This window comes from Rhinatrema bivittatum, chromosome 1 (assembly GCF_901001135.1).
Source record: "Rhinatrema bivittatum chromosome 1, aRhiBiv1.1, whole genome shotgun sequence".
In the NCBI taxonomy this organism is placed as follows: Eukaryota; Metazoa; Chordata; class Amphibia; order Gymnophiona; family Rhinatrematidae; genus Rhinatrema; species Rhinatrema bivittatum.
The window spans coordinates 208,970,868-208,993,831 of NC_042615.1; the positions used below are offsets into that span (position 1 = coordinate 208,970,868).

At 42.6% G+C, this 22,964-nt stretch overlaps 2 protein-coding genes across 6 annotated transcripts in view; one reads left to right on the forward strand and one right to left on the reverse strand.

The window, feature by feature from the left end:
* EVC2 (EvC ciliary complex subunit 2) overlaps window positions 1-2,913 on the reverse strand; it is a 440,866-nt gene extending 437,953 nt beyond the window's left edge. Inside the window, exon 1 of one of the 2 annotated variants that reach the window (XM_029591151.1) lies at window positions 2,328-2,905. In XM_029591151.1, the coding sequence (XP_029447011.1) occupies window positions 2,328-2,371 (44 nt within the window). In that variant the 5' untranslated portion in view covers window positions 2,372-2,905. Of the gene's footprint in view, window positions 1-2,327 lie in introns of both variants that reach the window. The other variant, XM_029591169.1, reaches the window with a different exon arrangement.
* Window positions 2,914-3,107: 194 nt separating this feature from the next.
* Window positions 3,108-22,964, forward strand: part of EVC (EvC ciliary complex subunit 1) — a 206,532-nt gene continuing 186,675 nt past the window's right edge. For 2 of the 4 annotated variants that reach the window (XR_003854806.1, XM_029591175.1), the window contains exon 1: window positions 3,120-3,791. Coding sequence is in view for 3 of the 4 variants with exons in the window: in XM_029591175.1 (XP_029447035.1) it covers window positions 3,612-3,791 (180 nt within the window). In the remaining variant the exon portion in view is untranslated. Of the gene's footprint in view, window positions 3,792-3,848; window positions 3,939-22,964 lie in introns of those variants that run through there. The other 2 variants (XM_029591185.1, XM_029591194.1) reach the window with 2 other exon arrangements.

The following is a 22,964-nucleotide window of genomic DNA, read 5'->3' on the forward strand; positions in this document are numbered from 1 at the left end:
TCCATTCCCAATCCTTCGACGCATAGGAGCAGTCACCTATCAACTCCAACTTCCACCTTCCATGGGAATCCACAATACGTTCCACGTGTCATTACTTAAGCCCTTGATTCTATCTTGGCCTTCACGAAAAGCCTCCTCCACCTATTGCAACATTCTTTGGACCAGGAGGAAAACTCTTGGGAGCCCTCCACCACATCCTCGATAAGACTCTACTCCACGACTTCCACTGAGATTACCCTGAAAAGCCAAGACCGGTAAGGGGGACGCCTAGAAAGGGGGGGGGGGGGGGTACTGTTGCGCATCCCGTCCACGCTAGGCCAGCGCACGGGCCTGCTCTCCCGCGGACTTTAATATATAGGCCTGTTAATAGGACCGATACTATGGAACACCATGCCCCTTAAAATCAGATTACAGAGAAATTTCAAACTTTTTTAAAAAAAGTTTTAAAAACATGGCTTTTCAAACAAGCGTTTTATAAAGAGAACAAAGAAACTGGATAGATAACAAATAAAGCAGGCAGCCGAAACATCAACACACAGCACATAATTAAAAGTTGTGCGTATTTAATTATTTTATCACCTCACGAGTTAGTATTAGATATTCTTCTAGTTCCATCTCCCAAATCAGCACATCTGAACTCAGTAGGAAAAGGGCTCTCTCCCCTTGCCGGTCCGAACTCTGGAACTCTCTTCCACTTAATTTACGTTTAGAGGCTAACATACAAACATAAAAAAACAACTAAAAACATGCTGTTTGCACAGGCTTTTTACGATGCAGAATGACAACTTTAGAGACTTCGCCTGGAAATTTAGATATGTTAATTAAGGTTTATTAGCATTTTAACCCCTATTTTCCCGATAGTTAATATTTTTATGATTTTATGTATTTTATTATTTAGTAAGTTTAAGCAATGAATTTTACGAGTTTTATTATTTATAGGGTTAATTATTTATTTTAATGCTCTTTTTTGGGATAAAGTATTAAAGACTGTCCCCAAATATGATGTAAACCAACGTGAAGTGTATACAATAAGTCGGTATATAAAAATGCCTAAATAAGTAAACAAACAAACAAATAAATAAATAAATAAATAATCCCTATCATTCTGTTTGCTTTATGGACTGCCGCAGCACACATTGAATTAACAATTTTTATGTATTATCCACTATGAAGCCTAGATCTTTTCCTGGGTGGTAACTCCTAACATACAGGCCGATACAGTACAGTGAGCTCTGGCGGAACGCACTGTTAACGCGCGTTTTCGACACACTAGCTTTACCCCTTATTCAGTAAGGGGTAACAGCGTGTCAAAAATGCGCGTCCAAACCCCCCCCCACCCCCCCCCCCCCCCCCCCCCCCCCCCCCTGGAAACTAATAGTGCCTGCAGCATGCAAATGCATGTTGATGGCCCTATTAGTTTTTCCTGCATGATTCAGTAAGTAAAATGTGCAGCCAAGCCGCATTTTACTTTCAGAAATTAGCGCCTACCCAAAGGTAGGCATTAATTTCTGCCAGCACCAGGAAAGTGCACAGAAAAGCAGTAAAAAGTTTTCTGTACAACCTCCGACTTAATATCATGGCGATATTAAGTCGGAGGTCCCAAAAATTAAAAATAATTTTGAAAAAATTGAAAATCGGCTCACGGGTTGAAAACCAGACGCTCAATTTTGCCGGCGTCTGGTTTCCGAACCCGTGGCTGTCAGCGGGTTTGAGAACAGACGCTGGCAAAATTGACCTTTGGCTGTCAAACTCTCTGACAGCCGCCGCTCCTGTCAAAAAAGAGGCGCTAGGGATGCTCGCCGGCTCTCCCGCGACTTTTACTGTATCGGCCTGATAGAACCTAACATCGTGAAACTACAGCATGGGTTACTGTTCCCTATATGCATCACCTTGCACTTGTCCACATTAAATTTCATCTGCTATTTGGATACCTAATCTTCCAGTCTGGCAAGGTCCTCCTGCAGTGTATCACAATCCGCTAGTGATTTAGCTACTCTGAATAATTTTGTATCATCTGCAAATTTGATTACCTCCCTGGTGATATTCCTTTCCAGATCATTTATAAATATATATTGAAAAGCACGGATCCAAATTCAGATCCCTGAGGCACTCCACTGTCCACCCTTTTCCACTGAGAAAACTGGCCATTTAATCCTACTGTCTGTTTCCTATTTTGCCATAGCTGGTTTGTAAGGCACAGTGTCAAGTGGATTAGCTTTTACATTTTTATATTTCACAAATATATACATCAATAGTTACAAACTCTCTCTCTCCCCCCCCCCCCCCCCCCCCCCCCCCCCCCCCCGAAAAAAAACCTGGAGCCTCACCTGAGCAGGTGTGAGAGCAGACGAGGCGCCGGTGCCCGTCCCATCGGAACTGGGGACGGGCCAGAGCCTTTGGCAGCGACAACAGCGCTCTCTCTCTGTCCTCTCCAGGGGACGCGGCCGGCGGGTTGGTTTCAGGAGGGTGAGAGAAGCAGCAACCGTGATCCCAGAGGGCATCACCGCCTGCGGACTGGAAGGAGGACGAAAGCCGAGCCCCGGGGGCTGCATCCCTCTCCCCGCCTCACCCAGCTTTCTGGCATCTCCGCCAGCCTGCTCTGTCGGAACTGGGCGCTGCAAGTTCCTTCTCTTTTTTTTTGCTCCGTTTCGGAGAACTTGCTGCTTTAATTTGACATCGTAAAATAAGATAAACTAACAACCGATCTTCTTTTTATTATTATTTTAAGGATCTCGCGCGCCAACGATGTGCAAATGGAAGTAATGAAATCCCTGGAGGGGGGGATTTCAAAACTTTCTCCGGATTCCGTTCACACTTGGCAGTCGTAAGGTTTAGGAAACCAGCACAAACCACTTAAAATAATAAACCCGTCCCAATAACTCCTGCGTCGCGGGTCTCACTGGAAATTAAAAAAAAAAAAAAAAATCGGAATTTTTAAAGCCACCTTCAGGCAAACTCTTAAAAGTAAAACAAAGGAAAGCCCCCATGACAGCCGAGGAGCGGATTGGCTGCTTGCGGATGTCTCTTACGTGCCTTCCTCCCTGCTCCCTTCTCTGCATCCTGGGGTTTGTAGTGAAGGGCACCGCGAGCTTCCCATCCCACAAAGAGGACGGGAAGGAGCAGCCGCGAGCTGAGGGAAACTTTTGGCAAAGCCTCAGTCTTGCATTCCGCACCCATACGCCTCCAGCTCTAAGTTTTTAGTGCCTGCGCTTCGGGAGTACCGGAAACTTTCTTGTGAATATATATATATATATTTTTTATTTTGCGAGCTGGCATATGATATCCCCACCCTTTTCGGATGGAGGGTTTGTTTTAGTACAGTCGTGCGTGGAATTTGACTGTGCCAAATTTCCGGCATGTTTACTACTGGATTCCTCGACTCTTCCGACTCGACGAAGCAGACCCTCGCTGGTCTGAAAAGTTGCGAAAGTCACTTAAGTGTTTTCCTTGGACAAATGTATTTCACTTAATGTTTTCCAGTGAAGGAATGGAGCATCCAGCGGCAGGTGACCAGGCTGTACAGAAGTAACCTTAGAGCCAGCTGTGGCCAGCTGTGGAGTGCAGCGGACGGGGGGAGGAGGAGCCATCGCTTCCAGTGGGAGTCAGACCTTATGGCTGGTACTGCAGCTCCGGATCGATGTCTAAACGACATTAGCTTGGACTTTGCTGTGGAATCTCTACAAGTGCTTGCGGGCTTACTGGCCACAGCCGTGGCGTTGGGGCTGCTACTGGGAATCGCTTCTGGAGTTCTGCTGTGGGTCTATTTCCTTCTGCCTCGCCTCCGGAAAAAGGTAACGTTTTCCCCAAATGTGGGAACTTAACAAAACAGAACCGCTCAGACTCAATGCCGTGAACAGAAATTGCTGCTCTCATGTTTTGTGTAGTGAACCTAGAGCAGACCAGTACTTGCCGAGGCGCAGCAAAGTCTCATGAAAAAGGTGAGAAGTTAGCTGTTGGCTTAATTTTCGATTTAATAATTGTATGTATGATGCTGCCAACTTTTTGAACTTTACTAATGCCACATCTCCCTTAGGGCTGATTGAACTCTTTTCGTCTGTCTATAATTGTTTATTTGTGCAAATAATTTGGATCTATCCCATCATCACCTATAAAAATTTGTTCTGAGCAATTGTCTTTTGCACGTTTAATAATAATTTTCTGTTTTCTTCTGCGTATTGGCAGTATAATTCCAAATTTATTTTTTTTTAATTTTACAGGGGGTTTTTTTTTAGCCTACTTTCCAGAGAGAAAGAAACGTTATGTGTGTATGTGTGTGTGTGTCAATCCCACCCCCATATCAAATATCCAAACTGATTCCCACCCCTACCACCTTGAGAACTTCCATGGTTTCAGCCATGCTGGCACTATCAGTTTCTATTTATAATATTATTACTGAAACGTAAAATTGTGTTTTCTAATATTAGAGAATATTACACAAAAATAAATAAAGATAATTATAATAATAATTCCATACCCTTGGAGTTGCAGCAAGTGCCGCAAACAGGAAAATGATTCTTATGTGCTTCTTGAATTTATATGATCTTCCCATAACTGCCATTCCACTGGAAATAATTAGATTGCACTAAACCTTGTCTGAAATAGTTCCAAACTGCAACCATGTGCATGTTTAATATATGGCTTCAATGTGATTCCATCTGAAACAAAGTATTTATTTACTGTATACTGCGACACATATTTTTCAACATGTCTTAGAAATTGGTGCCCCAACATCAGATTTCTATCATTGGCTCATCTAATTTACCAGTGTTTCACATGACATTTTACTACTGTATGAGTTGCACTGTGAACACCTTTACCCAATCCCAGTAACTCACTTTACATCTTCAGTGGATGAAAGCCACCCACTCTTGAGCAGATTATATATAGATATATGATTCCGGTAGCTGTGTCACAGTAAGGTTTTATACTGAGTCAGTTAGATTGCAGAAGTCCTAACCTGCTTTGTACTAGGATAATGCTCCTGTGAAATCATTCTTCCAATAACAGCAGTCCCCATCCAGCCCACAACTTTCTTTTTTTTTTTTTTTAGTGCCAATCTATTTTTTCACTGCTCACAGGTCAATTTCTGTGTGAGGTGCATATCATTAACATTGCAGTTGTTACGGCGGTGGCTGCTGTGCTACCGCCTCACCACCAGGGGTCCCTCTAGGGCTGGCTTTCCTGACAGGCCCAGTCCATCTCCTATGTCCACTCTATGCTCTGGGTGTGCCCTCTTAACCCTGCCTGACAGTTGCCTCGGTGCTTCGGCATCGAGCTCACCTGGGCTCCCTGCTCTAGCCTGCCTTGCGTGGCCTTCGGGCCTATCCTTGCCTTGCGCGGCCTTCGGGCCTATCCTTGCCTTGCCTTGCCTTGCGTGGCCTTCGGGCCTATCCTTGCCTTGCCTTGCCTTGCGCGGCCTTCGGGCCTATCCTTGCCTTGCCTTGCCTTGCGTGGCCTTCGGGCCTATCCTTGCCTTGCCTTGCCTTGCCTTGCGTGGCCTTCGGGCCTATCCTTGCCTTGCCTTGCCTTGCGTGGCCTTCGGGCCTATCCTTGCCTTGCCTTGCCTTGCGTGGCCTTCGGGCCTATCCTTGCCTTGCCTTGCCTTGCGCGGCCTTCGGGCCTATCCTTGCCTTGCCTTGCCTTGCGTGGCCTTCGGGCCTATCCTTGCCTTGCCTTGCCTTGCGTGGCCTTCGGGCCTTTCCTTTCCTTGCCTTGCCTAGTGCGGCCTTTTGGCCTTCTTCCTCGATTTCCATACCTGGCCTACGGGCCTTCCGTGTGTGTGTGTGTGGCCTACGGGCCTTCTGACCTGCCTTGCCCCGCTATTGGTGTGTGGCCTACGGGCCTTCCGTGTGTGTGTGTGTGGCCTACGGGCCTTCTGACCTGCCTTGCCCCGCTATTGGTGTGTGGCCTACGGGCCTTCCGTGTGTGTGTGTGTGTGGCCTACGGGCCTTCTGACCTGCCCTGCCCTGCTTACTGTGCCCTGACCCAGCCTGGACCCAGACACTGCTGACTGCCGCCTGCCCTGACCCAGCCTGTACTAGACACTGCTGACTGCCGCCTGCCCTGACCCAGCCTGTACTAGACACTGCCACTTGCCGCCTGCCCTGACCCAGCCTGAACCCAGACTCTGATTCTTGCTGCCTGCCCTGACCCAGCCTGGTACCTGACTCTGTTCGAGCTTCCTGTCTCTCTCCACCTGGAGCCACCCTGCTGGGTGGTGTGCACGACTCCTGTCCGGAGCCCAAGCGTAACAGCAGTTCTCTTTTATTTTTGTATCATTCATGTCCCTCCCTTTGTCAGGACATTAGTAAGAATCAGTTCCCTTTTTTTTCTTTTATTTTCTTGTATTTGCCCAGTTTAAGTGGGCTTTCATATTTTTTCTTTGTCTTGTAAGAATAGTTGCATCTTCTCTGGGCAGATAAGCGCCTGCCTGTTCCTGATGCAGTACTGTAGAACCAGGGCCGGTGTGTCCCACCAGACTATTAGGCAGTCACCTAGGGCGCTCGATACTCGGCGGGCCGCAGGTGACACCCAACCTGCTCACAGACACTCGGCGGGCCACGAGCAACATCTCAGTGAATGAGGTCAAGTGGGGGGGGGGGGGGGGGGTGTAAGGCAGAAGGTTTGTCTAGGGTGCCTAACACCCTTGCACTGGCCCTATGTAGAGCCTTCCTGATCACAGGCTTAACCTCACTTCCTCACATCTAAGGATCCTCTGTGCTTATCCCAAACCCTCTTGAATTCTATTACTGTTTTGGTCTCCACTGTAACCAGTACCACTGGGAGGCTGTTCCATGCATCCACTTCCCTTTATGTGAGGAAACTCCTGAGCCTACCCCATTTAAACCTCATATCATAGTTTCATGTTCTAAAATTTTCATTCCACTGGAAAATGCTTACCTGTGTATTTATTTATACATCTGAGGTATTTTAAAGTCTCTACCATGTCCCCCTCTCACACTCTCCAATTAATGGAGGGCAGGGGTGGGTAACTCTGGTCCTTGAGTGCCACAAACTGGTCTGGTTTTCAGGATATCCACAATGAATATGCATGAGATATTTGCATAACTTATAGAAAATATATGTAAATCTATTTCATGTTTATTCACTGTGGATATCCTGAAAACCAGGCCTGTTTGTGGCATTCGAGGACTGGAGTTGCCTTTCCCTGAGCTAGAGTATATGTATTTAGGAGATTCCTAATTAAGTCACATTTCATTAGAGCTTGTTGGCAAGGCTCAGCCCTTCTTTGGTAGTCCTCCTCTGGACCACCTCCGTCTGTATCATTTTGGCTATACAACCTCTAGAATTGCACAAAATATTCCAGATGAGGTCTTGCCAGTGTGCTTTGCAGAGGCGTTTTCACCAGTTCTCCCTCAACATTTTGAAAGACTGTGTGCACAAAAATATTCTTTTTGTATAGCTTTTTATAAACCAAGTTCAAATTTGTACACATTGTGCCAGTGTAATGCAAATCATATCGAGATTTCTTGTGTGCACTAGGTTTTGCTATATGCATGGGGTTTACGACCTGTGTACATGTGCACAGCTTAGATCAGGGCTTCCCAAACCTGTCCTGAGAACCCCTCAGCCAGTTGGGTTTTCAGGATATCCACAATGAATATGCATGAGATACATTTGCATACCATGGAGAGTCAGTATATGCATATTCATTGTGGATATCCTGAAAACCTGACTAGCCTTGGGGTCCCCAGGACAGGTTTGGGAAGCCTTGACTTAGAGGGAAAAGTGATTAACAATTTTGTCACTTAACCTCTACTTTAGGTTAATTTGTGATTAGTTCTATTACAGAAGAGTATGGCATGGTTCATGGCTATCACTTCAAATAAGGTGTTCAGTGTATTCAATACAATATTATTAAAGCAGTTTGCAATAAAACAAATTAGTCCATAGCAAAAGTCACAAATGTTATTTATTTATTAAAAAATATTTGTCTATAATGACATCATCATACTATGTGAAGTACAACAATTTTAATATAGAATATATAAAAATTAAAAAAAACTATTTATAAAAACAGAAAATTCAAAATCTTTATGGAGGATCTTTAGGGGGGTGTGCTTAGAGTGGGAGTTTTTGATTTGAGAAATTCTGGTGATCCAGAAGTGAGTCCTTGTGGGCCTACTGGTTGGGGGGTAAAGGGCTGATGTGTACGGAGCAGGAAAGAGACCTTGGGGTGATAGTGTCTAATGACCTGAAGACAACGAAGCAGTGTGACACGGCGATAACCAAAGCCAGAAGAATGCTGGGCTGCATAGAGAGAGGAATATCGAGTAAGAAAAGGGAAGTGATAATCCCCTTGTACAGGTCCTTACTGTGTTCAGTTCTGGAGACCGCATCTCAAAGGAGACGGAGACAGGATGGAGGCAGTTCAGAGAAGGGCAACCAAAATGGTGGGTGGTCTCCATCGAATGACTTATGAGGAGAGGTTGAAGAACCTGAATATGTATACCCTGGAGGAGAGGAGGGACAGGGGTAATATGATACAGACCTTCAGATACTTGAAAGGTTTTAATGATCCATGGTTGTCAACAAACCTTTTCCATTGGAAACAATTTAGGAGAACTAGGGGGTCACGATTTGAAACTCCATGGAGGAAGACTTAGAACCAATGTCAGGAAATATTTCTTCACTGAGAGAGTGGTGGATGCCTGGAATGCCCTTCCGGAGGAAGTGGTGAAGACTAAAACTGTGAAGGATTTCAAAGGGGCATGGGATAAACACTGTGGATCCCTAAAAGGCTAGAGGATGGGAATAAATAACAAAGCTAAACCGGCACAGAGTGGCAGTTACTACCCTTAAGAGAAACATGGGGGGTAACCTGCACAGAGCTGCAGTTACTACCTTGGGAAGCTTGTGGGCAGACTAGATGGACCATTTTGGTCTTTTTCTGCAATCATTACTATGTTACCATATATGTTACTATGTATGTTCTCCCTGTCCAGCAGGGCCCCTGGTCACCATGAAAGTTGGAATACAGATGATATAGCCTTAGGCTGTGCCCAAAGGCACCTAGGGGGATCTATGGACCCTCGACTATCTTGGGGGAGATCCTGTAGGTTCACAGAGAGTTACTGTCGAGAAGAATTCTGTGACGAGATGTAAATATGAATGGGGATTTGAATAAAGAGTGACTAAGACAAGAATGCTTGAGCTTGAGAGCCAGGTTAAGACTTATTGGCTATGTTGAAGGAAGAGGATGTGTAAATTGTAATGTTTGATTTATATACTACGTTTCATGACTGATCAGCCACTTCTTTTTTTATAATTAAATCTCTATTACATTTTAAACCATTGACATGATACAAATCAAAAAAAAAAAAATAAGAAAAATGTTCAACTTAACTCATCCCATAACAAGAATTCATAGCAAGTTCCCCCATTTAGGGAGAGACTTTACAAACATCAGCAATGTATTGTCAACCAAGACAGGAAATCATAATGATTCATCCGCTAAGAAAGTTTGCAAGTGTGCAGGATCGACAAATGTATATCTATTCCCTTGATATGCAACAAAGCATGTACAGGGGAACTTAAAAAAAAAAAGGTAGCCCCCAGGGACAACACATGTTGTTTTAGCTGAAGAAAAAGCGTTCTTTTAGTTTACATCTCCCTGGAGCCATCAGGAAAAACACGAACCCTGTATCCACAAAACAGACTTTCTTTATCTCTATCATCCTCCAAAGCAAATGTAACCACAAAAGTTGCTCTAGATCAGTGGTTCTCAACCTTTTTTCAGTCAGGACACACCTGACAGATGGTTCTCGCATGAGTGACATACTGCTCATTACAATCTACAGCAGAAATTTTAAAAAAGGCCCCATATTACTTTTATTGTCAAGAATGACACAAGAGAAAAATAAGAGTACTCTCTCTGAACATAAATTATATAAATAGTAAAAGTCCCATACCAGAACAGCACCAACTTCCAGTACTCAAACAGTAACCACCTTACCTAAGAAAAGGCAACACTGAACATATAATACCAGGCCTTAAACTCCTGTACTTCTATTAAGAGAATGGAACAAGTCAGGCTGCTATAGAGCCCTATCCTGAAACTACATGCAGCAGAATACCTCATCTAAATCACATGTGCAGACCCTCACCCAAATAACATAAGAACCTGCGATACTGGGTCAGACCAAGGGTCCATCAAGCCCAGCAATCTATTTCCAACAGTGGCCAATCCAGGCCATAAGAACCTGGCAAGTACCCAAAAACTAAGTCTATCCCATGCTACTGTTGCTAGTAATAGCAGTGGCTATTTTCTAAATAAACTTAATTAATAGCAGGTAATGGACTTCTCCTCCAAGAACTTATCCAATCCTTTTTTAAACCCAGCTATACTAACTGCACTAACCACATCCCCTGGCAATAAATTCCAGAGTTTAATTGTGTTTTGAGTGAAAAAGAATTTTTTCCAATTAGTTTTAAATGTGCCACATGCTAACTTCATGGAGTGCCCCCTAGTCCTTCTGTTATCCGAAAGAGTAAATAACTGATTCACATTTACCCATTCTAGACCTCTCATGATTTTAAACACCTCTATCATATCCTCCCTCAGCTGTCTCTTCTCCAAGCTGAAAAGTCCTAACCTCTTTAGTCTTTCCTCATAAGGGAGCTGTTCCATCCCCTTTATCATTTTGGTCACCCTTCTCTGTATCTTCTCCATCGCAGCTATATCTTTTTTGAGATGTCGTGACCAGAATTGTACACAGAATTCAAAGTGCGGTCTCACCATGGAGAGATACAGAGGCATTATGACATTTTCCGTTTTATTCACCATTCGCTTTCTAATAATTTCCAACATTCTGTTTGCTTTTTTGACTGCCGCAGCACACTGAACCCATGATTTCAATGTTTTATCCACCATGATGTCTAGATCTCTTTTTTGGGTGGTAGATCCTAATATGGAACCTAACATTGTGTAACTATAGCATGGGTTATTGTTCCCTATATGCAACACCTTGCACTTATCCACATTAAATTTCATCTGCCATTTTGATGCCAAATTTTCCAGTCTCGCAATGTCTTCCTGCAATTTATCACAATCCACTTGTGATTTAACTACTCTGAATAATTTTGTGTCATCTGCAAATTTGATTACCTCACTTGTCTATTCCTTTCCAGATCATTTATAAATATATTGAAAAGTACGGGTCCCAATACAGATCCCTGAGGCACTCCACTGCCCACTCCCTTCCACTGAGAATATTGTCCATTTAATCCTACTCTGTGTTTCCTGTCTTTCAGTCAGTTTGTAATCCACGAAAGGACATCGCAACCTATCCCATAACCTTTTACTTTTCCTAGAAGCCTCTCATGAGGAACTTTGTCAAATGCCTTCTGAAAATCCAAATATATTACAGCTACTAGTTCACCTTTATCTACATGTTTTTTAACTCCTTCAAAAAAGTGAATCAGATTTATGAGGCAAGACTTGCCTTGGGTAAAGCCATGCTGATTTTATTCCATTAAACCATGTCTTTCCATATGTTCTGATTTTGATTTTTAGAACACTTTCCACTATTTTTCCTGGCACTGAAGTCAGGCTAAGTATTCTGTAGTTTTCCGGATTGCCCCTGGAGCCCTTTTTAAATATTGAGGTTACATTAGCCACTATCCAGTCTTCAGATACAATGGATGATTTTAATGATAGGTTACACATTTTTACTAATAGATCTGAAATTTCATTTTTGAGTTCCTTCAGAACCCTGGGATGTATACCATCTGGTCCAGGTGATTTACTACTCTTCAATCAGGCTTACCACATCTTCTAGGATCACCGTGATTTGGTTCAGTCCGTCTGAATCATTACCCATGAAAACCTTCTCCATTACGGGTACCTCCCCAACATCCTCTTCAGTAAACACCGAAGCAAAGAAATCTTTCTGCGATGGCCTTATCTTCTCTAAGTGCCCCTTTAACCCCTCAATCATCTAACGGTCCAACTGACTCCCTCACAGGATTTCTGCTTCAGATATATTTTTAAAAGTTTTTACTGTGAGTTTTTGCCTCTACAGCCAACTTCTTTTCAAATTCTCTCTTAGCCTGTCTTATCAATGTCTTACATTTAACTTGCCAACGTACTTTATCCTATTTTCTTCTGTTGGATCCTTCATCCAATTTTTGAATGAAGATCTTTTGGCTAAAATAGCCTCTTTCACCTCACCTTTTAACCAAACCGGTAATTGTTTTGCCTTCCTTCCACCTTTCTTAATATGTGGAATACATCTGGACTGTGCTTCTAGGATGATATTTTTTAATAATGTATGCCTCTTGCACACTTTTTACCTTTGTAGCTGCTCCTTTCAGTTTTTTCTAACTATTTTTCTCATTTTATCAAAGTTTCCCTTTTGAAAGTTTAGCACTAGAGCTGTGGATTTGCTTACTGTCCCCCCTTCCAGTCATTCAAATTTGATCATATTATGATCACTATTGCCAAGCAGCCCTACCACCATTACCTCTCTCACCAAATCCTGTGCTCCTCTGAGAATTAGATCTAAAATTGTTCCCTCTCTTGTCGGTTCCTGAACCAATTGCACCATAAAACTGTCATTTATTCCGTCCAGGAACTTTATCTCTCTAGCATGTCCCGATGATACATTTACCCAGTCAATATTGGGGTAATTGAAATCTGTGATACACTACTCACACAAAAGAGTCAGTGGTCAACCACAACAACAAATCAAATAAAAAAAATGTGGAACCCAAAATGTATTTTAAATTATAGCCTAAGAAGGTGTCAGCAAGCCTGACGTTATATGTCTCTTAAAATAGACACTAACCGGTCTTTTCAATTATCCACCTTCATCATATTTTAATACATCAAATTATTTTTTTGAAGTTTTTTTCTTTCTTATTCTTTAAAATAGTCCTCCATCCATAGTAGCAAAGATGATTCTAACTCTGACTCTTAACAGCCAAATTAACAACCAGATGTCTCAACCATCTCCTGACAAGATGGTTGAGACGTCTGGTCCCGTCTGAATGGGTAGTGATGCTATTTTCAGATAAGTACTGGCTTCATCTCTATTTTGTTATTTGCTATTTAAATGAACAATTTTATTAATCTTTCTAGGTAAATGACTCTTGTTAAATCAATTCTTACATGCCCCTGAGGAAGCTGATCCAGCGAAACACTGGCCGGGCGATGTCAGTATTTGGCTGTTAAGAGTCAGGTGGAATCAGTAAAATTGGACTTTATTGGAACTTGCACGACTCTGGCTGAGTTTCGCTCTACGAGCTGCCTCAGGGGCTTAAGAGCCACTAGATTTGGCTCAGATTAGCACAAACTTCACATGCACTGTGATCCCAGAATCATTAGTCGGCAAAATGACATTAGTAGGAACGGCACTCATGCACAGCATTTGGTTGCGAGGCGAATACATGAGTGCCGTTCCTACTAATGTCATTTTGCCGACTAATGATTCTGGGATCACAGTGCATGTGAAGTTTGTGCTAATCTGAGGCAAATCTAGTGGCTCTTAAGCCCCTGAGGCAGCTCGTAGAGCGAAACTCGGCCAGAGTCGGGCAAGTTCCAATAAAGTCCAATTTTACCGATTCCACTTTGTTGTTTGCTGTTCACCAATTCCCTTTGACATACAGCTCTGAAAGTACAAGGATTAGACCCCCAAAGTAGCTGTGCCTGGAGACCTGTTCTAGAAGGGTGCTCACCACATCAGTCTCTGGAGATCCAGCTTTGGGCTTTCAGCACCCCTTGAGAGACCCCTAATATGATTTCAGAATATTGATTATATACCAAGATAATGTATATTTTTTATTTTAATATCTCTACTCTTTCTATACTGCCTCTCTAAGGGGCAGATTTTTAAAATTACGCGTGGGGGGGTACATTTGTGCGTGCTACCCGGCGCGCACAAATGTACACCCGATATTATAAAATCCAAGGTTGGCGCGCGCAAGGGGGTGCACACGTGCACCTTGCGCGAGCCGAGCCCTAGGGGAGGCCCGAAGGCTTTCCCCGTTCCCTCCAAGGCCGCTCCGAAATTGAAGCGGCCTTGGAGGGAACTTTTCTTTGTTCCCCCCCCCACCTTATTTTGTTGAGTTACGCACGCCGGCTGTCTGCCGGCGCAGCAGGCCCCGACACAGGCCGCTGTGTTGGGGCACTCGGCCACGCCCCCGGACCGCCACCACGCCCGCCCATTTTTGCAAGCCCCGGGACATACGCACGTCTCGGGGCTTGCACGTGCTGCCGAGCCTATGCAAAATAGGCTCAGCGTGCGCAGGGGGGATTTTAAGGGTTACGCGCGTAACTCTTTTAAAATCCACCCCTAACTGTTTAAATTTTGGATTATTTAGTTAACTATTTTATTTTATTTATATTATGAAACTATGTATTTACTTCATTTTTCTTTTGGAAATGCAAATATTTTAAAATGAATATTTGATAGCTACTGTCAAACGATTTGATATGCTCACATGAAAAATCGGTTTATAAAAATTATTAAATAAAAATAAATAAATAAAACCAGTCCACCTTCAGAGATCAATTGACTTTTTGAATCTTCACAAGGAGAAACTGCAGAGCAGAATAGCAGATGTGTTACTTAGTATATAAAGAGTGCAGAACAGTATGCATTAATTAGCTCCACCACATTTGAAGCATTGAGCATGAGCAACCTGCCTATTGCCTCTCCTTTAGTACTTGGCATCTTGGTGCCAGTAGTGGACTTTCAGCACTGAGGATCTGGTTCAGCAGCTAATGCACTGAGTTAGAGTCAAATGGGTGCAGAGAGAGATGTTACCCAAGCCCATTGAAGCTGATAGGTCCTCTGGTCCTAGGAATTGACTGTCAGTGCCAATAGGCAATCAACTCATAGGCTTGCACAAACTTGGATGTTAACTAATATTTTCATTGAGAGTGAATCTGAGTAGTTATTGTGGTCCCCTTCCAAGTCAGAGGAGTTGGGTTACATAGAAGAATATTTACCTGAATTCACCTTGGACCCTTTTTCTGATGACCATTCCTTTTTCAGATTTTGCAAAGGTTATGATCAAGTCCATAGCAACTGAGTTGAATGTCAAAGGAAAACCCATGGCATCCTTATTCAGTCTCCTTGATTACCTGGATACTCCTGAAAAAGTTGGTGTTTACTTTATTTTCTTTCTACCAAGACATATGATGGATGTAAGGAACCCAACTCTCAGTACTCCCAGTACACAAGAAAGCAGAGATCAAGTATTCTGTACAGTTAGCTAAGAAATTCAATTGGTCTCAGTTGCCACATCAGTCAGTGGTGGTCAAATCTAGCAGAAAAGGACAAAGAAGTCTAAAATGCATTCTTCAATGATCCTGGGCATGAGTGCCAAACCTTGGACCATTACAGAAAGAAACATTTTTGGAATGCTATGCTACAGACCCACATAGCTTCCTGCTAAACCTGTCTGGTTCAACATTGTCTTACTTAAGTTGGAAATCCCTTCTCTCTTGCAGGCCAAATGAGGTGATCCTATTTCACCAAAAGAAAAAGGAAAGGGAATGTACTCTAGGCACTTTCTAGTTCTCAAGAAAACTATGGATAGGTTTCAGCTTAGACTTGATGGTATTCAACAAATATCTCTAAGTGAAAAGTTCAGGGTGGTTACTTTAAGCACCTTAATGCCCATTTTAAGCAATGGAGATGGTAAATCACAGATTATATCTCAGTGAGAGTATCTCAGATTTATCATAGGGTAATATCACGTCCAGTATCTCATACTTCCTTTTGGCCAGGTATCAGCTCTGCAGGTCTTTATGAAATACCTAGCTGTCATCCCAATATTCCTATCAAACTGTGGGGGTTCACATGTTTCCCTGCTTGGATGATTGGCTAACCAATGGCATTTCTATAGCAAAGGCAGATGACTCCATAAGTAACACCATGTGAGATGCTGGAGCTCTTAAGGTTCATCATTAACTTATCTCAAGCCCAATCTGAATCCAATACCTCAACTGAAATTCATAGGGGCTCTGCTAAACATGACTTAACCTATAAGTTTTCTCCCTATCAAATCAGTCTCAGTGTCTGAAATGGAAGAAATGAGGCAGACATCATCCTGGACTATGTTGAGGATGTAGGGTTTCATGTCATGGACATTACATGTTATACCTATAGTGCATCACCATATGAAATGCCCAATATTCATTAAAGTCCCAGTGGAACCAAGCCCTTCAAGAACTCCAGGAATGCATCTGTGTACTGGAGGAACTCGGAAACACCCTGTCTTGGTGGTTTTCCTGACTGAAGGCATGCAGTTCCAAATTCAGCCTTATTCAGTTATCCTAGCCACGGGTGTGTCTGAACTGGGCTGGCACACTTACCTAAATGAGTTCCACACTCTGTACTCCTGCTCTCTCCAGAAAAAAAGACTATATATTAACCTTCTGGAGTTATGTGCAATAGGCTATGCTGTAATGCTTTCTTCAGAATCAGGTAACCAATCATATTGGCCTGATGCAGACCAACCTTGATTCAGGTAACCATGTACTAACTCAGCAAGCAGGAAGGAAATGGATCTCTTGTGTCAGGAAGCTGCCAAATTGTTGAAGTGCGCTATCTCTAATGGGACGCCATTGAGAGCCACTTACCTGCCAAGTATGAAAAACAAAGGCAGACAAGCTGAGTCACCAATTAGACCCTCATAAGTAGTACCTGAATTAGTGTAGCAAACAGCATGTTCTTGTGGAGGGGATCCCTCAAGATCTGTTCACAAATGTTCAGAACAGGAAAGTGCCAACATTCTATTCCAGCAGGCAATCAGAAAACAGGAATCAGAACAGGAATCAGAAAGGGAATCAGAGTAGTACTGATTCCCTTCTTTCGTTGGGGAAAAGGACCCCTATAAACATATCTTTCAATACATTTGGTGGTAAAAGCCTTGGCAAAATTCTGACCTGGGTACTATAATTCTCATAGAACCCTCTTGGACTAATCAGATTTGGTAGCCAATCCTTTGGGATTTATCTATTAGGAAACCAATCCAGTTGGAAAAATATCTATCTAATTCTGATAATGCAGAACCAGGGAACAATCCTTAACTCGTCTTTTGCTGTTATGGCTTGAATGTTGAGAGAGAAGTAATATTATCCTGTGGACTCTCTGATATAATGTCTTAGATGCTTCTGGTTTCTAAGAAGGAATTCATTTGATGATCATATGTTTGTAAGTGGATGAAATTTGCCATTTAATGTGATGGCAATTTCACAGATTTCTTTTCCTATCCCATACAACTTCTGCATATTTATTTATTTTGTTGGCTTTATAGCCCATACAATCATGTCTAAAAGATGCCCTTGGTGGGTAACAGATGATAAAAAAAAAAAATCACAAAAGATGCAAACTATTAATTCAATAAAAACAAATGGCAAGAATAAACGGAGCAAAAACTAAACAAAAAGACATAACCCGGTACTTAAAAAGTAATAGTCATTGCCAAAGAGAATTACACAATAAGGCCTAAAACATAACTAAGACCTGGATGGGCAGACTAGCTAGGCCATAATGATCTTTTTTTGTTCTCATGCTTCTATGTTTTTAAGGCCTGACAAAGTTGTCCAGGAAAAGTCTTTTTGAAAAAGCCAAGTGTTTAAAAGTCTGGACTCAGAACTATCTCAGGATACATCTTAATGCAACTGACGCATACCACCATCATGTATAGGATGACCAATTTCAGTACAACCCTTAGTTGTAATGTTTATGCAGGACTTGCTTTATAAAAAAAACTTCCCATTTAAGCAATCTGCACTTTCTTGACACTTAAATGTGTTTTTTTTTTAACATAGCTGATAAGAACATAAGAATTGCCATACTGGGGATGGCATAATGAGGGTCCACCAAGCCCAGTAACCTGTTTCCTACAATGGCCAGTTGAGGTCACAAGTACCTGGCAAGATCCCAAACAGTAAATAGATCCCATGCTGCTATTGTACAGTGATAAGCAGTGGCTATTCCTTAACTCTGCTTGGTTAATAGCAGTTTGTGGACTTCTTCTTCAGGAAATTGTCCAAACTTTTGTTAAATTCAGCTATGCTAACTGTCTTAACCACAACCTCTGGCAGTGACTTCCAGAGCTCAGTTTTGCATTGAATTCCAATTAAGCTCTGGAATTTGTTGCCAGAGGATGTGGTTAGTGCAGTTAGTGTAGCTGGGTTCAAAAAAGGTTTGGATAAGTTCTTGGAGGAGAAGTAAATATACTGCTATTAATCCAGTTGACTTAGGGAATAGCCACTGCTATTAATTGAATCAGTAGCATGGGATCTTTGTGGTGTTTGGGTAATTGCCAGGTTCTTGTGGCCTGGTTTGGCCTCTGTTGTAAACAGGCTGCTAGGCTTGATGGACCCTTGGTCTGACCCAGCATGGCAATTTCTTATGTTCTTATGTTCTTATGAATGAAAAAGAATGTTCTCTGATTTGTCTCGAATGCATAACTTACTAACTTCGTGGAATGTCCCCATGTCTTTGTATTTTTGAAAGAGTAAATAACTGATTTACATTTACTTATTCTAGTCCAATTCTGATTTTATAGAGGTCTATCATATCTCTTCCCCTTTAACTGTCTTTTCTCCAAAATGATGATCCTAAACTATTTAGCGTTTCCTCATAGGGGAGTCCATTCCATCTTCTTTATCATTTTGGTTGGCCTTCTCTGTACCTTTTCCAATGCAACTAGTTTTGTTTTTTGAGATGCAGCAACCAGAACTGCACACAGTACTCCAAGCATGACCTCACCATGGTCATTATGATTCTCTGCTCTATTCTCCATTCCTTTCTTTGAGTTTCTAGCTTGTGGTATTCACTTACAGTCTTCAAGGGCCACAAAGGTCAGGTTTTCAGAATATCCCTAATGAGATAGATTTTCATACCATTGAGGCAGTGCACATACAAATGTATTTTATACTTAATCATTAGGGATAGCCTGAAAACCTGACCCCTTTGTGGCCCTTGAGAAATGGAAGTGAGTACCATTGCTCTATCCTTTTTTCCTCTATCTAAAGTACCTGACCTGGACACTTTTATTGGTGAACACTTCAGCCCAAGTCAGTAAGTTCCAGTACCTAGTAGCTTCTCCATCTTATATTAAATGTTATTACAACAGGATGGGGCTATGAATGCATCCTATGTTCCTGCTTAAGACTGTGAAAGATTTCCAAGTTAATCAGTCAATTATCCTTATGACATTTTTTCCAAGGCCACATGCCAATAAAGGCTTCCCAAACTGTGGGTCGGACTCCCAAATGGGGTTACAAAACCTTCAGTTGGGGATCACAAATATCTCAAACAGCAACACTCTTCAGGCAGCAACAGCTGGAGCATTAGTAGTGGAGATCAGGATGGAGCCTGTGAACCAGCATGCACTCTCAGGCCTTGAAGTGGCACTGCCCTTGAATGAGTTTCTGTGTTAACAGGAAGCCCTAAGTGAGGAGGGATCAGAGCTTCTGCAGGACTTAAGAGCTTGCACTAGTTCACAGGCCCCCTTGCTGATTTCATTATTAATGCTGCTACTGCTGCTTGCATATCACTATCGGGCTTGGGATCAGTTATGAGATGAGGGGAGGGCTTAGTGTGTATGGGCTGGTGGAAATTGTTCTTTTCTTCTAACCCACCACTGAACATACCCAAGAGAAAAGTGTTACCCTGTCCTCAGCCTGCCCTTTCTTCCTACCAGTTGTTATCCACCTTTGGCCTAGGACTTGGCCAGGGGATGTTTGGAAGAGGGGCTATTTACAGGAAGGGATATAATACAATATAATCAATTTCAGCAGCATACACTTCCTCCAAATAACCACAAACATTGGTAACAACAATATAACATAATAACATTTAAATAATCAATAATCTTCAATTCAGACTCCCAGTAGCTGCCCCCACCCACTCCATAATTTTCCTACCCTCCCCAGTTCATCATAATACCCCTTATTCCTCTCTGTCAACTCCCCCCCCCCTTCAGTGTCAATCTTTCGGAAATGATCTGCTTGGGGTTGACCCACCCCCTCAGTGGGCCAGTTCTTGTATTCGGACTTCAATGACAACAGCAGGAAGGGGCAGGGCCATTAACCACAGTAGGAACACAGAGCAACAGAGCAGATGTCTCCAGTTGGTATATGGGAGAGAACCAGCTCAGACGATAAGAGTCTCTTCCCTCCATGGTTAATATCTTGCTTGTTCTCCCTCCTGCAGCAGGCAGACTCCTGTAGTATCTCTCTTAGCATTGTGGTTTTTTAACCTTGATACAGCCCCCAGATAACTTCTTGATGTATGGTATTAGGACACATCCAAATTGTAGAACTGTACAAACTTTGAATCACATTTTATGTTGTTATAATGTTTGTTTTTAATTCTGTATGTAATGATGTAAATCGCTATGAACATTCATGGAAAAGCAACATATAAAACTTTAAAAAAAATTAAATAAATGCAGGAGGGGTTTGAGAGATTGGCTATAGAGGCTGAGAGAGGAGAGAATGACAGTAGATTGACTGGGGGCGGTAAGAGATGCTGAGGGCTGGGGGGATCAGCTGGGAAATGTGAGAAAAGAGTTGGAAGGGAGGAAGGGAGGCTGGGGTGAGGGGAAAGACATGACAGGATCAGTTGGGGTGTATAAAAAGGACTTGGGTGCAAGAGAGGATCAGATGGGGAAAGCATAAAAGGCTGGAGGGAGTGACAGAGAGAGAGGGGATGGATGTGGAAATGAGTGGAGGTGGGGGATGTAAGAAGCTGGAGTGTCAGACGTTGAACGAGAGGATCGACTGGAGAGAGTGGAGCTTGAGAGGGGGGATCAGCTGGAGTGCTAGGAGGATGAGAAGGCATGACTGTTGGAGAGGGGACCATGTCCCTGACTGGTTTGCTGTCCTCTGGGATTATGTGAATTTTCAAGTGCTTCCATAGGGTCATATGGGCTAAAAGTTTGGGAAGATGTGATATGTCTGGAGTGGACTAAAAATTTCAGAAAATCCATTCATATGTTTTTTGGGTTTTTTTGCTGCAACAAGCCTGGGACTGCAGTATCAAAAATGACTGTCCAATTAGATAGCAGACTGCATATTCTTCACTTATGCCCAAGCAGATTTGACATTAGAAGAGTAGATTCCATGTTGTCATGGCCTTGGCTGCATTTGTGGCCTGTCTCTGGTCATCCTCTATAGAAGAAATTTGCAAAGCTACAACATGGAATTCAGGTTGCACTTATTTTGGTTTAGACACAGATTCTCTTCTTTATTTGGATTTAAGTCATGACTTTTCATTGGTAGCTGAAGACAAGTTAATTCTGTGTTTACAATTTAAGAGCCTAGTTTACTAAGGCTTTTCTCCCATTCTGTGTCTATGAGAAAATTAAATGAGGCCCTAAGTTTGTACCTGATGTGAAAGCAGGTTTGGATTGTCCATTCTCCAGGGCCTTTCTGAGGGTTAGAGTTCAACTGCTGTCCCCCTACAGCTCATTTTTATGATTGTCACACAGATCACAGGAGTCTATCAGTGCCTCAAACCTCAGATTCTTTTTTCCATCTCTAGTTCCTGGGATACTGGGGTTCACCAACAGGGAGGAGGTGTATACCTCCAGGGCCCTTACTGCAGTGGTGGGTATTATCTAAACTGTCATTCAGTTTCATCCACGTCTCAATCTCTGTTCAAAATACTCATTGTAGATGGCTTCTCTTGGCACAGTGGGCCACAAAAAATAATGAAGAGGCAATCCTGGTGTTCCACAAAAGTTTACTTTAACTTAAAAAATATGATCCAGCTTAAATTTGCAAAAATCATGAAGAGCAAAAGAAAAATGTTGATGCTCAAAGCCAATGTATCTTTACCCATTGTGCATACTCTTCTGACCTTTTCTCCTCTCACTGAACCAGAGTCCAAAACTCCTTCCCCATGAAGGGTAGGAAATTCTCTTCTTGCACTACCATGTAGTAGATGGGAAAAACCAACAAATCTGTTTCCCAAATCTGCACAAATTTATTAAAAAATCCAGGTATCTCTACCCATACCGTGTATTTAATGCAGATTGATTCACTGGAACTTTATCCCTTCAGATAGGGGGTACAGCCCACCTGCAGACATTGAACTAAAAAGATGAAAAAACTCTCAAAAACTATCCACCTCAAAACACCCAACTGTCCTCTCAGTTCTGCACCCAGAAGATCACCAAGGATTTCCCTCTGGAGCATGCTCTGAAAGGAGAGATATAAGCACAAAGCCCATCCCAAAAAGGGGAAGGGAAACCACTGGGGGTGGATCCCCAAAATTCAGAAATCTCCAAAAGACAGGCAAGGGAATTATCTAATGATGGCCATAGAACTCCCCGTCACATTTTTATTAAGAAAGAGACAAGAAGGTCTTTCCTCCAAAAACAAGTTACCGCTGTGTTGTTGGGAATGTTTTTTTTATTCTGGTTCTCCCTCCCCCCCTTCCCTTTTATTTTTGAGTATATAACCCTATTGCTAGGGAGTCCCTCATGTGTGACTCGTTTGTCTTCAAAGAAAGCAAAGTTGCTTACCTGTAACAGGTGTTCCCTGAGGACAATGAATAGCCAGTAATAAATACTCTCTCTTATTCCCTTCTGGAGCTGAGCTAGTTGATAGGGTAGTGATGGAAGTGAGGTATGCTCTCATACTGCGTGCTACTGGAAATCACCATGTGACTGGTGATCCAAAGACTTCCAATAATACCTGTTACGAAAAAAGCAACTTCTCTTTACTGACCTTGGCTTCATTTAATTTATTTAATTCCGTTTGATATGCCACCTTTTTTTCTAGGAAGGAACAAAGCAAATGACAAAGAAACGTGTGAATTGCAGTATATTTGTCAGGGGGAGAGCGGGGTCGGGGGGGGGGGGGGGGGGAGAGGAAGCATAACATAGAAAATGTTAGACGTACAACTATGATGCTGTGGCAGCCAAAAAATATAGTAGGAAATATTAAGAAATCTGGATACCTGTAGCTA